Source organism: Sebastes umbrosus, chromosome 10, assembly GCF_015220745.1.
Source record: "Sebastes umbrosus isolate fSebUmb1 chromosome 10, fSebUmb1.pri, whole genome shotgun sequence".
NCBI classification, from domain to species: domain Eukaryota; kingdom Metazoa; phylum Chordata; class Actinopteri; order Perciformes; family Sebastidae; genus Sebastes; species Sebastes umbrosus.
The window spans coordinates 4,171,540-4,186,222 of record NC_051278.1 but is presented as its reverse complement, the minus strand read 5'-3'; the positions used below and the strand labels follow the sequence as shown (position 1 = coordinate 4,186,222).

General features: G+C 36.0%; 1 protein-coding gene across 1 annotated transcript in view; it reads left to right on the top strand.

Annotated features, from left to right (window-relative positions):
* The window catches only part of atrnl1a (attractin-like 1a), a 259,397-nt gene that overhangs the window by 26,953 nt on the left and 217,761 nt on the right, over nucleotides 1–14,683 (top strand). The window contains 4 exon segments of the mRNA XM_037782216.1: nucleotides 4,045–4,128; nucleotides 6,041–6,154; nucleotides 7,023–7,151; nucleotides 12,748–12,956. Of these exon segments, the coding sequence (XP_037638144.1) occupies nucleotides 4,045–4,128; nucleotides 6,041–6,154; nucleotides 7,023–7,151; nucleotides 12,748–12,956 (536 nt within the window).

Here is a 14,683-nt window from a genome sequence, read left to right as displayed (position 1 = left end):
ATAGATCTTCTATTCATATATCATCATCATCAGCAGGAGACCAAAAAGATGAAATACAGAGCGTTCATCATCATCATCATCATCAATGAGTGAGTCGGGCATCGCAGCAACATGACAACATGGATATTGGTCTTCTAATCTGGGATTAGAGCCAGAGGATCAAACTGTGCTCATCAGGGATTGATGGGGGAGATGGACGGAGGAATAGATAAATAGATTGATAGATTGATAGAAAAGAAGAGATGGCTCAAAAGAGGAGACAAAACAAAAAGGTCCTGAGGGTTGTTTTATTCTTCATCACTTCTTTTCTTTACCTCCTTTCAGTCTCACGTGTTCATATATGTGATCTGTGATCTGTTTTACTGGCAGGATTTGAGCATCTACTGTTTCCTGCGTCCGGCTGTGCTGCAATCTGTTTGCTCTCCCTCGTTACAGAGCAGCAGCACATTTGGCCCGACACACTCTTAATCTCATGTACTGACTGATGATGATGATGATGGTGGTGATGATGGTGTGTTTCTGCATTCTAGCTCACAGGCTGGTTTGTTCCCTTTTAGGATCTTTATTGTAGTCGACTATCTGATCCAGAGTCAGACAGGGCGGTCACATGTCAGTTGCTCACATAATCACTGGTTGCCTAGAAAGACTGAGCGCTTGTAGAAATATGGTTCTGTTCCTACCACCACTTACATTGTTTACACTATATATAATATATATATATATATATATATATAAACACGGCGGCAGGCGAGCCACCAAGGTAGGCAGCGGTGGAGAGGGTGGAGAGGATAGAGAGGGCAGCTGACGTCTGAGTTTATGATGAAGTTGCCGCAACCATAGAAAACAAAATACAGTACAGAAACTTCTTATCTTAAGGCTTAAGTTAAGATAAGAAGAGTCTAAGATAGCTAAACAAGTTTGTAAAAGTTGTTTTTCTCATTGAAACATGCTGAAACATTGAAACTAGTGCTGTCAATCGATTAAAATATTTAATCACGATTAATCGCATTATTGTCCACACTGAATCGCGATTAACCACAAATTAATCGCACATTTATATCTGTTCAAAATGTACCTTAAAGGGAGATTTGTCAAGTATTTAATACTCTTATCAACATGGGAGTGGGCAAATATGCTGCTTTATGCAAATGTATTTATATATTTATTATTGTAAATCAATTATCAACACGAAACAATGACAGATATTATCCAGAAACCCTCACAGGTACTGCATTTAGCATAAAACAATATGCTCCAATCATAACATGGCAAACTGCAGCCCAACAGGCAACAACAGCTGTCAGTGTGTCAGTGTGCTGACTTGACTATGACTTGCCCCAAACTGCATGTGATTATCATAAAGTGGGCATGTCTGTAAAGGGGAGACTCGTGGGTACCCATAGAACCCATTTACATTCACTGATCTGGAGGTCAGAGGTCAAGGGACCCCTTTTGAAAATGGCCATGATAGTTTTTCTTCGCCAGAATTTAGCGCAAGTTTGGAGCGTTATTTAACCTCCTTCATGACAAGCTAATATGACATGGTTGGTACCGATGGATTCATTAAGTTGTGTAGTTTCATATGATACCAGGATCTTCACTTTAGCTTTAAAACTGAGCCCGCTACAACCTAAAAATTACAAGTTGCGTTATTATCGCGTTAACAGGTCTACTTAAAATCAACACCTTGTTGCAGATATACATTTTACTGTATGTTTCAGCAGGTAGAGTATGTCACGTTTAAGTGTAGCAATGCGCTCACAATCTCTTTGCTTCATCTCATTATAATTTTATCAGATTTGATCTATTGATATGTTCTAATAGATCTTATTTTGTGTTTGACTGTTACCGTGTTTCTTTCTTCAGCCTGTAAATCACATCGTAACTCAGTCAAATAAATTAAATCTTGTTACACGTCTTCTCACCCAGAACACACAATACCAGTTAGTCTCACTCCCTGTTTCTCTCTCTGCCTGTCTGATGTGGCAGCGAGCCACTGTGACCACAGAGACACAATAACACACACAGTAACACACAGTAACACACTGTCCGACCCGCGGCACGCTGCGATGTCTTCAGCGCCGTGACGCTGACGTGGTCACGTGCTTGTGTGTGTGTGTGTGTGTGTGTCTCTGCTTTCACCTTTTCCCTCTGAGCAGTGATGGGAGGGGATTACTTTGACTGACAGGTGTGACCAATGTTTACCACACACACACATACACACACACCAACAATGTGATTATTACAATTGCCACATGAATATGTCATGTTGGGGGTCGCCATGGCAACAGTGAGATGTACTGTCTTACCTTGACACGAGTACGATGTCATGTTTTATCTGCTCACAGGAATATTGTTATTCTGCCACCATGCAGGGCGTCCGTCATTCAGGACTCAGTCGGAGACACTAGTAGTCTCTGCTGGCTGAGATATTTACATATTTCTGATATATTGATTTATTAGGTTATTATATAGAGTTGGTTTCATAAATATCAGGTAAACTATTGTTCCTACTCGGCATAAATAAAGACAAGACGGGAGGCCACACAGGCTAAAAGAGAGAAGAAGCTACATGAACCCGAAGTTAAATAATGTAGAGATGCTGTGTCCGTGGTGTCTGTGATGAATACATGAGGCTGTTCTCCATTCGGCCATGATGGTAAGCTGTATGTTACGCAGCAGCACGGGAAGGGAACACATGAGGTGTAACGTTGGGTCTCTGTCAGCTGGTAATCAAACAGTAGCAGGTAGTGATGGCTGATGCTGTGGTAACTCTGAGTGTATAATGCCAAGAGGGCACCACCATAGTGGAAAGGTACACAACACCAAGGAATTTAAGAATGACAAAGAAAGAGAAAGCACAATAACCCATTAGAACAACACCCATACTCCTGTGAAAATTATAATAATAATAACAATATATTATCAATATAAGACAGAGATTAAAAAATAAAAAATAAAAAAAACATATAAATCTAAATAAATTCATTAAAATAAGCAAATTGAAATAAAATAAGAAAAAATAAATAAATTAGAAAATAAATAAAAAAATAAATAGATAAACAACTGCCCATAAATCAAATCAAAATAAATAAAATAAAAATAGTAAATATATAAGTAAATTAAATAAAAGGAAAAGTTAATCAAAAAATATATATATACATTTAATAATAATTAAATAAAACAACTGACCATAAAGACATTGTAAAATCACCAAAATGTACACACATAAATTAAATTATACAAATCTAAATAAATAAAAGAAAAATAATAAATAAATTAAGTAAATAAAAATAAAAATAAAATAAATAAAACTGTACACTGTATATCTGTAATGAATTTCAAAAGTCTGGGCACGTGTTTGTGAGTTAAGAGCTGGAAAACAGTTGACTTAGCTTAGAATAAATACTGGAAACAGCTAGCTTGGCTTTGTTTGGGAATAAATACTAACAGCATATAACTTAAACCAAAACCCACAAATCTTTTGATGCGTTTTTAAATGTGTGATTGTTTATGGATTATAATAATAGTGCAGCAGTGCCTCAGACCAGGTGATGTAAATGTTTAATTAGATGTCTAATTAGCATCATCTGTCATCTTTAAAGGAGATCTGAAAATCAGTATTTGATACGGTAGTTTTCATCATTATTGAATATGCCAGAGGGAGCAGGAAATAATTTAAAACTGATCAATATGAACGACGTGTAAACAGTTCAGCTGTTGCACCTCATAGATGCATCATAGTTGATCTAGTAGCAGAATATCAAACATTATGTCCTGCTACAACTACTAGACGTCTCATGATCTGAGTGACTGGAGCGCCTCCCTGGTGTAACAATGCATCTCTTTGTTTCAGGGGGTCACAAGATAACATTTTGAGAAGCAGCCGTTTAAATTGTGGCTGGAGGCCTGTTTGAAGGGCAGACGCACGTCACAGAAAAGGCAGCTGTTCAGTCTGATGCTGATTCTTTTGTTTTGCTTCATGAAGTTGTGACCTTATCACTGAATATCAGACTAAACTGTCTTTTCTCGTCCCCCCTACAGGTTAACAGACCTGTCAGGCTCTCTCACAGACGGACCAGTAAACTATAAGTACAAGACCAAATGTACTTGGCTAATAGAAGGATAGTAAGTACCACTTTCTCCCCCTCTATCATCATTCATCTTATCTCAGTTTTACTTGGTTAAAACTGTGATATCTCTTTGTTTGTGGCTGAAGGGCTCCAGATAAAGAGAGCTTTATTACTGTGTAAATAGAAGAAGTTTGTCTTTGTGTGTAACTGCACACAGAGATGCATGCTGCACCGACTGAATGCACACAGAGATATCTATATAAGGCCCCTTTCCCGCTGGGCAAAAACACACTAACACCCACTAACATCGGGCTTTTGTCTTCTTCTTTTCGCAAATGTTTCGGACTTTTCTTTCTGACTTTTTTTGGACACTTTTCGCTTTTTTTTGGACATTTTTTTCAGTTTTTCACCCATTTTTCGGAATTTTTTTCGGACTTTTTCTGACATTTTTCTGATTTTTTTCAGACTTTTTTACTTTTTTCAGACAGCTTTCACATATTTTTTGGACCTACAATCAGCATTCATTCTTGGGACAAATGACTCTGCAGTAGTCATGGGTATTTATCGGCTCCAGCTCCTATTGGCAGTAATGGAACATGACACCCGGGTGGTCACGCTAATTTTCACCCCTTTTCCGGTTTGATGCTATGTAGTGCACATTGAAGTGATAATAAATAAAGTCAACTTTTAGTTTCACACGGTACACGAACAGCGGTCTCCTGGTTGAAAGTCTTGTGTTTGTTTGTTCAGGGTAAAAACCGAAAGGTTTAAATTCTACTTTGTTCCAAGTGCAATAAATGCACCTAATTTTCACTGAACCGTGACGTGACTCCACTGCTCAGCAGCACTTTATCACTACAATGGTTCGACACTTTTAACGTACTGATGCATCTTCTTTTACTGTTTGCTGTAACTGTTGTGATTAATGTCCCGTGTCCTCTGTCCTATGCTGTGTTGTGCTTCTGTCCTCTACTGTAAACCAACTTTCCCTCCAGGGACAATAAAAATGAGCTGAACTCTAAATGAGAGGTCATCCAGTTTCAGATAGAACAACTGGGTTTTTGTACTCGAGCAACTGGATCCTCTTGTACTGATTTGTCATCTTCCGGGTTATTCCTAGTTCACTTGCTTGTCTCAGTGTCCTCTGAAGACCTGAATTCAATCCAGAACCATTGTTTTATTGGCACAAATGGTCCCCATCTGTATATATGCACTTTTTAATGATAGTGCCACAAACCCTACTTTGCGAATCACTGGTGTAGTATGGAGGACGGAACCTGCCAGAATAAAAAATAATCTAATAGATAAATAAATGACTCGATAAATAAATAAATAAATATGTCATTAAATGTAGCAAAAATAATATTAAAAATAAATGTATCCATTAATTAATTGATATGTGAAATAAATTTATATTTTAGTTTTAATTTGCGTCTTTATTTATTTATTTTTGTATTAATTCCCTTTTTTATTTACTCTTCTGTTTCCCTTTTATTTATTCATGTATTTATTTTCATTAATTTGTAAATGTATTTATTCATTTTAAATAATGTTGACTGACAGCCCCCTCATTTGCATTAGGCAGAAATGCATGACGAAATGTAAAAAGAAATGTATTCATAGTTTATCACTTAATTAATGGCTACATTTATTTTTATATTATTTTTGCTATATTTAATTACATATTTATTTATTTATCAAGTAATTTATTTATTTATTCAGTTATGTTTTATTTTGGCAGGTTCCGTCTTCCATTGTCTAGGACACTTGTATTACAATATCACAATATTTCAGTATAGCAAAAAGGGTTTTCTAGGCGCTGTGTATCAATTTGTGATCATAGACTTCATAAATAGTGGGGCCTTTTTCAAAGGTAAGAATAATATGAATCATGTAGGTAGTATCTATCCACCTGGTGTATTTTCATCATGCCCGTGTATCCTGTGCTCTGTCTCCCCATCTCCCAGCCCTAATGCAGTACTCAGGCTGCGCTTCAATCACTTCGCCACCGAGTGCAGCTGGGACCACATGTACGTCTACGATGGAGACTCCATTTACGCCCCTTTGATTGCCGTCTTCAGGTGAGCGCCCGCCACTCCGAACAGACGAGAGAGAGCTGTGAGATAGGGCGGATATGGAAATGACTCCGGTAGCCTTTGGCACAGCTTCAATAGCTCCAACAATTTTTCACTTATGCAGTCAAATGAGTCCACGTATAGGCGAACAAAGGGCCTCATAATTACTTATAGTACCGCAATACAGCGAGAATAGAAAGAAAATACTGCAATCACTCACATCAGCCCTGAATACCACTTATTTCTAGAGCGTTATTTGATTTTTTTTAGCCCCCCCCAAAGGACAATCCACAAGTATGTGAGTGGCTTTCTTTCATTTGACGAGAATTCATTAAAAAAACAGTAATGCCACAATAATTTACCAACCTCCCACTTCCTTCGGCTTATCTCCTGTTGAGAGTTGGATATGAAGGAGCTAATTTGGCCTCTTCCAACCAAGGGGAAATTATCATTTGAATATACAAAGCTTTAGTAGCATTATGGCCTACAATAAATAAATAGTTTATTATAGAAGGGTGCGTACGGCTGTGGTTGCAGCAGGGAGGAGGATTCATTTTGGGGCAAGCGTACATTTGCGGGTGCGTTGCATTTATTAAAAGAGACAGGCCGAGCAAATAAGAACCCCCCCCTCAGTACAGCCTCATCAAATAGATAGAAATGAGACGCGGTACGACGCTGCATTGCAATGTTGTTTTACTTTAAAGCTAATCACTGTCATATTCTTAGTGCTCAAATGGATTCCTTTTTATCTTACAGCTCTCCAGTGGTGCTTTCAGACCAGACTCCATAAACAACAACAGCGTTTCAAAAATGCTTTTAACATTATTAACAGAGGGACTGCCTGTCTGTCTCTGTCTCTGTCTCTCTCTCTCAGTGGTCTAGTAGTACCAGAGACCAGAGGCAACGAGACGGCCCCCGAGGTGGTGACGACGTCCGGCTACGCTCTGCTTCACTTCTTCAGCGATGCTGCCTACAACCTGACCGGCTTCAGCATCGCCTACTCGTACGTCTACACGTCTCTCTCTTCTTTTTATAGTCTGATATATGAATGTCTGATAAACCCGATGCACACTACACCTGCCCATACAGCACCAATCAGCGACTAAGGTAGCAAAAAACTAGCTGCTGATGAAAGTGGAACAACAAGCATCTAAAAAGACTCAGGAATTGGTGGAGACCACAAAAAGTAGTTTGGACATTGAACTTATTCATCACAAATCCAAATGAATAACACCGTTGCTATGGAACATCAAAATGTTTGCTTTCTTGTCCTGACCTCATCTATTATGTTAAAACATCTGAGGGTCACAAACTCTTTTGGTGAGGGTAAAATTCAGTTCTATAATATCAAAGTAAAAAAAAATGCTCTGTGGTTTAAGCACATTTCCAAAAATGTTGGAAAAATAAAGCCAGATAAAATATCCGTAAAAAGAAATCGGAAAACTGTTGGAAAAATAAAATCTGAAAAAATGTCCGTAAAACCAAAGTATAAAAAATGTCTGAAAAAAAGTCTGAAAAAAGTAGTTCGAAAAAAGTGGGAAAAAAAGTTAAATCAATGTCTGAAAAAAAGTTTCAAAAATATTGCAAAAATAAAGTCTGAAAAAATGTCCCAAAAAAATGTCTGAAAAAAAAGTTTGAAAAAATGTTGGAAAAAAAGTCTAAACAATGTCTAAAAAAGGTAAAAAAAAAATTGAAAAATGTTGGAAAAATAAAGTCTGAAAAAATGTTCGCAAAAAAAAAAGTCGGAAAAATGTCTGAAAAAAAAAGTTTAAAAAATGTTGGAAAAATAAAGTCGGAAAAATGTCTGAAAAAAAGTCGGAAAAGTGTATGAAAAAAAGTTTGAAAAATGTTGGAAAAATAAAGTCGGAAAAATGTCTGAAAAAAAGTCGGAAAAGTGTCTGAAAAGAAGTTTGAAAAATGTTGGGAAAAAAAGTCTAAACAATGTCTAAAAAAGGTAAAAAAAAAAAAAAAATTTGAAAAATGTTGGAAAAATAAAGTCTGAAAAAATGTTTGGAAAAAAAAATGTCGGAAAAAAAAAGTTTCAAAAATATTGGAAAAATAAAGTCTGAAAAAATTTCCGTAAAAAAAAAAAGTCGGAAAAAAAAAGTTTCAAAAATATTGCAAAAATAAAGTCGGAAAAAATGTCCGGAAAAAAAAAAGTCGGAAAAAAAAAGTTTCAAAGATGTTGGAAAAAAAAATCGGAAAAATGTCTGAAAAAAAGTCTGAAAAGTGTATGAAAAAAAAGTTTGAAAAATGTTGGAAAAAAAGTCTAAACAATGTTTGAAAAAGGTACAAAAAATAAAAAAAATTCTGAAAAATGTCCCAAAAAAATGTCTGAAAAAAAAAGTTTGAAAAAATGTTGGAAAAAAAAGTCTAAACAATGTCTAAAAAAAAGGTAAAAAAAAAATTCTGAAAAATGTCTGAAAAAAATGTCTGAAAAAAAATGTTTGAAAAAATGTTGGAAAAAAAAGTCTAAACAATGTCTAAAAAAGGTAAAAAAAAAAAAAAAAAATTTGAAAAATGTTGGAAAAATAAAGTCGGAAAAAATTTCCGTAAAAACAAAAGTCGGAAAAAAAAAGTTTTAAAAATATTGCAAAAATAAAGTCGGAAAAAAAAAGTTTAAAAAATGTTGGAAAAATAAAGTCGGAAAAATGTCTGAAAAAAAGTCTGAAAAGTGTATGAAAAAAAGTTTGAAAAATGTTGGAAAAATAAAGTCGGAAAAATGTCTGAAAAAAAGTCTGAAAAGTGTCTGAAAAGAAGTTTGAAAAATGTTGGAAAAAAAGTCTAAACAATGTCTAAAAAAGGTAAAAAAAAAAAAAAAAATTTGAAAAATGTTGGAAAAATAAAGTCGGAAAAAATGTTCGGAAAAATTTTTTTCGGAAAAATGTCGTAAAAAAAAAAGTTTCAAAAATATTGGAAAAATAAAGTCTGAAAAAATTTCCGTAAAAAAAAAAGTCGGAAAAAAAAGTTTAAAAAATATTGCAAAAATAAAGTCGGAAAAAAAAAGTTTAAAAAATGTTGGAAAAATAAAGTCGGAAAAATGTCTGAAAAAAAGTCGGAAAAGTGTATGAAAAAAAGTTTGAAAAATGTTGGAAAAATAAAGTCGGAAAAATGTCTGAAAAAAATTCTGAAAAGTGTCTGAAAAGAAGTTTGAAAAATGTTGGAAAAAAAAGTCTAAACAATGTTCGAAAAAAAAATGTCGGAAAAATGTCGGAAAAAAAAAGTTTCAAAAATATTGGAAAAATAAAGTCTGAAAAATGTCTGAAAAAAAGTCTGAAAAGTGTATGAAAAAAAAGTTTGAAAAATGTTGGAAAAAAAAGTCTAGACAATGTTTGAAAAAGGTACAAAAAATAAAAAAAATTCTGAAAAATGTCCCAAAAAAATGTCTGGAAAAAAAAGTTTGAAAAAATGTTGGAAAAAAAGTCTAAACAATGTCTAAAAAAGGTAAAAAAAAAAAAAAAAAAATTGAAAAATGTTGGAAAAATAAAGTCTGAAAAAATGTTCGCAAAAAAAAAGTCGGAAAAATGTCTGAAAAAAAAAGTTTCAAAAATGTTGGAAAAATAAAGTGGGAAAAATGTCTGAAAAAAAGTCTGAAAAGTGTATGAAAAAAACTTTGAAAAATGTTGGAAAAAAAAGTCTAAACAATGTTTGAAAAAGGTACAAAAAATAAAAAAAATTCTGAAAAATGTCCCAAAAAAATGTCTGAAAAAAAAAGTTTGAAAAAATGTTGGAAAAAAAAGTCTAAACAATGTCTGAAAAAAAGGAAAAAAAAAAAAAAAAATTCTGAAAAATGTCCCAAAAAAATGTCTGAAAAAAAAAAGTTTGGAAAAATGTTGGAAAAAAAAGTCTAAACAATGTGTAAAAAAGGTAAAAAAAAAAAAAAAAATTTGAAAAATGTTGGAAAAATAAAGTGAAAAATAAAGTGAAAAAAGTTCCGTTAAAAAAAAAAGTCGGAAAAAAAAAGTTTCAAAAATATTGGAAAAATAAAGTCTGAAAAAATTTCCATAAAAAAAAAAAGTCTGAAAAAAAAAGTTTCAAAAATGTTGGAAAAATAAAGTCGGAAAAATGTCTGAAAAAAGTCTGAAAAGTGTATGAAAAAAAGTTTCAAAAAAGTCTAAACAATGTTTGAAAAAGGTAAAAAAAATAAAAATAATTATGAAAAATGTCCCAAAAAAATGTCAAAAAAATGTCTGAAAAAAAAGTTTGAAAAAATGTTGGAAAAAAAGTCTAAACAATGTCTAAAAAAGGTACCCCCCTCAAACTGCTCCTTAATTATATTATCTTTTTAGCTATAATGGCCCTGATACGCCGTCGTTGGAACCAGCTAAATTTTGTTAGTTGAATACTCGATTCTGATCGTCAATCACGGTGTTCTGCGGTCTGTGATTTCTTTACAACAGACTGTTGCTATGTATAGCAGACCGTTGCTATGGACACATCAGAGCTACCTCTGATGTTGGAGTCTTGAGGACTGTTTTTGTGTCAAAATATTGATTTCTTCAGTCAGTAGCTGTGTAATAAGCGAGATAATGTACAGCTAGCGGGTCATTGTTGTGAAAGACTCCCCAGCATCGCCCTGTCGGGGATTCACAACAATGATTCGCTAGCTGTACATTATCCCTAACTTAACCTATCCTGTGATGAGGCCGGTTGGCACAAATGCATAACATGACTTCAATCACGGATCACCTTATTTAGAAAACATTTGTGGACATTAAAACCTATTTATTTATATCTGAGACATTGACCTTTCCTTTGCTGCTGGTAGAATATTCTAACATTAATTAAGGCAGAGAAATACGACAGAGAGTGAACCAACCAACCCCGGTCTCCCCTGCACATGGGAGGATAAAGGTTGTCATGACGACCCTCTTGTCAGAGCAGCAAACCAGCTTTTTGTATTAATGAAAAGATGATTTTCTACCTCTGGTCCTTGAATCCTTTTTCTTTTATCTCGTTCAGCATCTGCATTTATCTGATATTACAGAGAAACAGTGTGTAACATTTGGAGCATCAGTGTATCGATGCTTTTTGTTCACAGTTTGGTTTTTGTGTGTCATTTCATTTTTATTCCTACTATCTAGGCTCCTAGTTCAGGATCTATAATGGTCTCTCATTTTCAGTCTCCTTTGTATTTTTCTTTGTGTCCCTTCAGCTGCATCTCTAATTTCTCTCTTTTTAAATTATATCTCTCTTGCTCCATCTCTCTTTTGTGTCCCACAGTTCCTTGTTGCATTGCATTTATTTGGCAGATGCTTTTGTCCAAAGCCGCTTACAATAAGTGCTATCAGACTTAATAGGAACAAGAGGTAGATGTCTTCAGAAATTGGATGTGCATCCCTCTCATACAGTGTTCAATGCTACAATCTGCTCTTTGTGTTCTGGGGCCAGTTGCATAAACATAGACCTAGTCTTTGTCTCAGATGTAACTTGTAGGTGCCATGCCATTTAGTCTGAAAAATGCCCGAAGCACATGGCTAATTATTATGCAAAATAATGTCATCACACCTTCCTGGTCACCATATTCTTTCTGACAAGCCCTGCTTTGCCTCTGGTTGGCCTACCCTGATATTCTGACCTTCTGAATCTCACTCCTCATGCCTGAGCCAACCAACCAATGCAACAAAGGTATTCAAGGCAACAAGATGGGAAGGTGCGATGATGTCATTCTGCATAATAATGAGCCATGTGCTTCTGTTTGTTACATGGAGAATGTGTATCTTCAGAACAATGGGATTTTGGAACAATGGGTGGTCCCCCTTTGTCTTTTAACTGCTGCATAAAGCTTCCCGATGAATGACTAATGTAAGACTGATCGATCATGGATATAAAATTAGATAACCTGTTGCGCAATGCATTACGGGTGGAATAGGACACTTGACACAGAAAAGGAAAACGGCAGATGAAACAGACACCACACCAAGTACGGGAGAAAATAACAGAAAAGGTCATAAACAGTTGAAATAGTCAGCTAAAGGTTAGTTAAAAGTAATGGTAATGCTTCAATACATTTTATTGATGAATAAGGAGTAATGAATCCAACATTCACTCTCCTTTTAGCTGTGTTTTTGCCTCCACCAACTCCTGAGGAAAAATGTCTGACTCCTTAGCTGCTAGATGTTCCAGCTATAGTCTAATTTTGGCCTTTTGGTGCTGTGCAGATAGTTTGCAGTGAGTTTATTAGAGCCTGCTGTGTCTAGAAATGTGGTTGATGAGAGTAAATCGTACCGTTAGTGTGCTCTAAAACCAAAACGTTCAGATAAAAGTGTCTGAAAAGCTCCATAGAGCTGCAGAGTTGTTGATCATTTTCAGTGGATTCAGCACTACAACCACTTTCATATTGCAAACAGTCATTTAATATATTGAAAATATTGATTAGGGGAGTTAAATAATTTCCTATGCGTTTTTTAAAATGGCAAATTTATGTTGGCACTATTACTTTAAGCAAGATAAATCATCACATTGTAGTTGCCAGCTCTCCCTTCACCTCCGTCTCAGAGCTGTGTTGTTATCTAACGAAACAATCCTCTGTGCCTTTAGGTGCTGTATAACCTTGAAGAGCTGCCTTGACTTCCTGTCTAACTTCCTGTCTCCCTCAGGATAAACTCTTGTCCCAACAACTGCTCGGGCCACGGCAGATGCAGCACGGCGAACTCGGTCTCGGGTCGCGTGTACTGTGAGTGCGAGGAGTACTGGAAGGGAGAAGCCTGCGACATCCCGTACTGCAGGGATAACTGTGGCAGCCCGGGTCACGGCTACTGCGACCTGACCGGAGAGAAGCTCTGCGTCTGCAACGACAGCTGGCAAGGTAAGAGTGTTTCATCAGGGAGATTAAACTGATGAACTGAGGAGGTTTATTGGGAAACTTTTAGTTTAACTGGAGTTCAGCCAGGGTGGTGAGATTTGTCTTTTTTGGCCTGGAGCTGATGAGGTTTTGTGGAGAGATTTCAGAAGGATAGAGGAGGAAGAAGATGATTGTGTGGCTGGAGATAGTTGGATGTGTTGTAGGCTGTGAACTAGGGCTGTCAAAGTTTACGCAATAATAACCAGGGGTAAGAAAAGTTTTTTTAATGCAAGAATCAATATATTTGCTTCGTTTGGGTCTATGTGGAGGTAGAAGGAAGTTACCGCTTTTATTGTTGTAGTCTGAGTAACGTGACGTCATATCCGTTCCGTATCCGTCAACCAAAACAAACCGCAGCGAGCCGAAACGAGTAAGCAAAAAACGGCGGAGGGTCAGCGTGGATACGACCTGCACCCTCACATGTTAAATCCAGCGTGGTAAACACTACACATCCAGTAAAGGATGGAAACACTTTGGGTTTCACACATTGACAGGAAAAGCAGAGCTAGAGATCACGGCTAAAGCTGCATGCTAACTCTGTCACGGACAGGAAACGTTATCGTATTGCGGTAACGTGGCGGTCGAGCCGGCCGTCACTCTCATCTCCGTGGTCAAACGGTCCGACGCTACGACTGTAGAGCACCCATATACTGACATTTATGTAAAATGCATTCAAACGGCCCCGATGGAGCTGACCATGGATAAGAGAACGGAGCTGACGGGAGAGCTAGAGACCACCTTGGAGAAGTTAGAGGAAGTAGACACGTGGGACTACGTCCGATTTTCAAAATAAGGTGTTAACAAAGGGAACTGTATATACAAAATACATCTATAGAACAAAGATTGATTGGATTATATTCACCAGAAGTATAAAACATTACATGTCCCTTATAAATTAAAAAGAAAATACCACTAACTTGTGAGGGAAATGTCTTTATTCTTTGATTTTTGGGTTGCTGGAAAAAAATGTAATAAATAATTCTACATTTTTACTGTATTAATTTATATATTGTCTAAAGTAAAAGTCCCTAGAAGTGTATGATTCAACTTTTTCCCCGTGGTCTAGTGTTAAAAAAGTTAACAAAAATCACAATAAATTATTATGGAATCGCAATACTTAAAAATTACAATACATATTGAATCGGCACCCAAGTATCGTCATAGTGTTGAAACTAAAAAACCTAAAGAATCCAGTGGTACAAGGTGGAAAAACTGCCATGGCCATTTTCAAAGGGGTCCCTTGACCTCTGACCTCCAGATGTGTGAATGTAAATGGGTTCTATGGGTACCCATGAGTCTCCCCTTTACAGACATGCCCACTTTATGATAATCACATGCAGTTTGGAAGAAAAATAGCCCAAAATCTCAAAATTGATCAGTGCATGAAAAACAGTGTTTTTGCCTGTAGTCTCTCCTTAATTCCACATGTCATTGTTGCCCCTTCGTATAATCACTCTGCAGTCGGTGCAAATGAGGCCAGCGCCGGTGTTATTTATTCTGAAAGCATTTCTCCTGATGGCTGTAATGAAGAGAATCTTTTTGATGTTTCTGTTTCATTATTTAATGAGAAAAGGGAAGGAATAGGAAACAGACAAAAGGAGGAGAAACAACAGTTCTCCTGTTTATGATCAATATAATGTTGTTACCTGATTCAATATTTCTTTATGTCATAAAACAATAGATATCCTGGG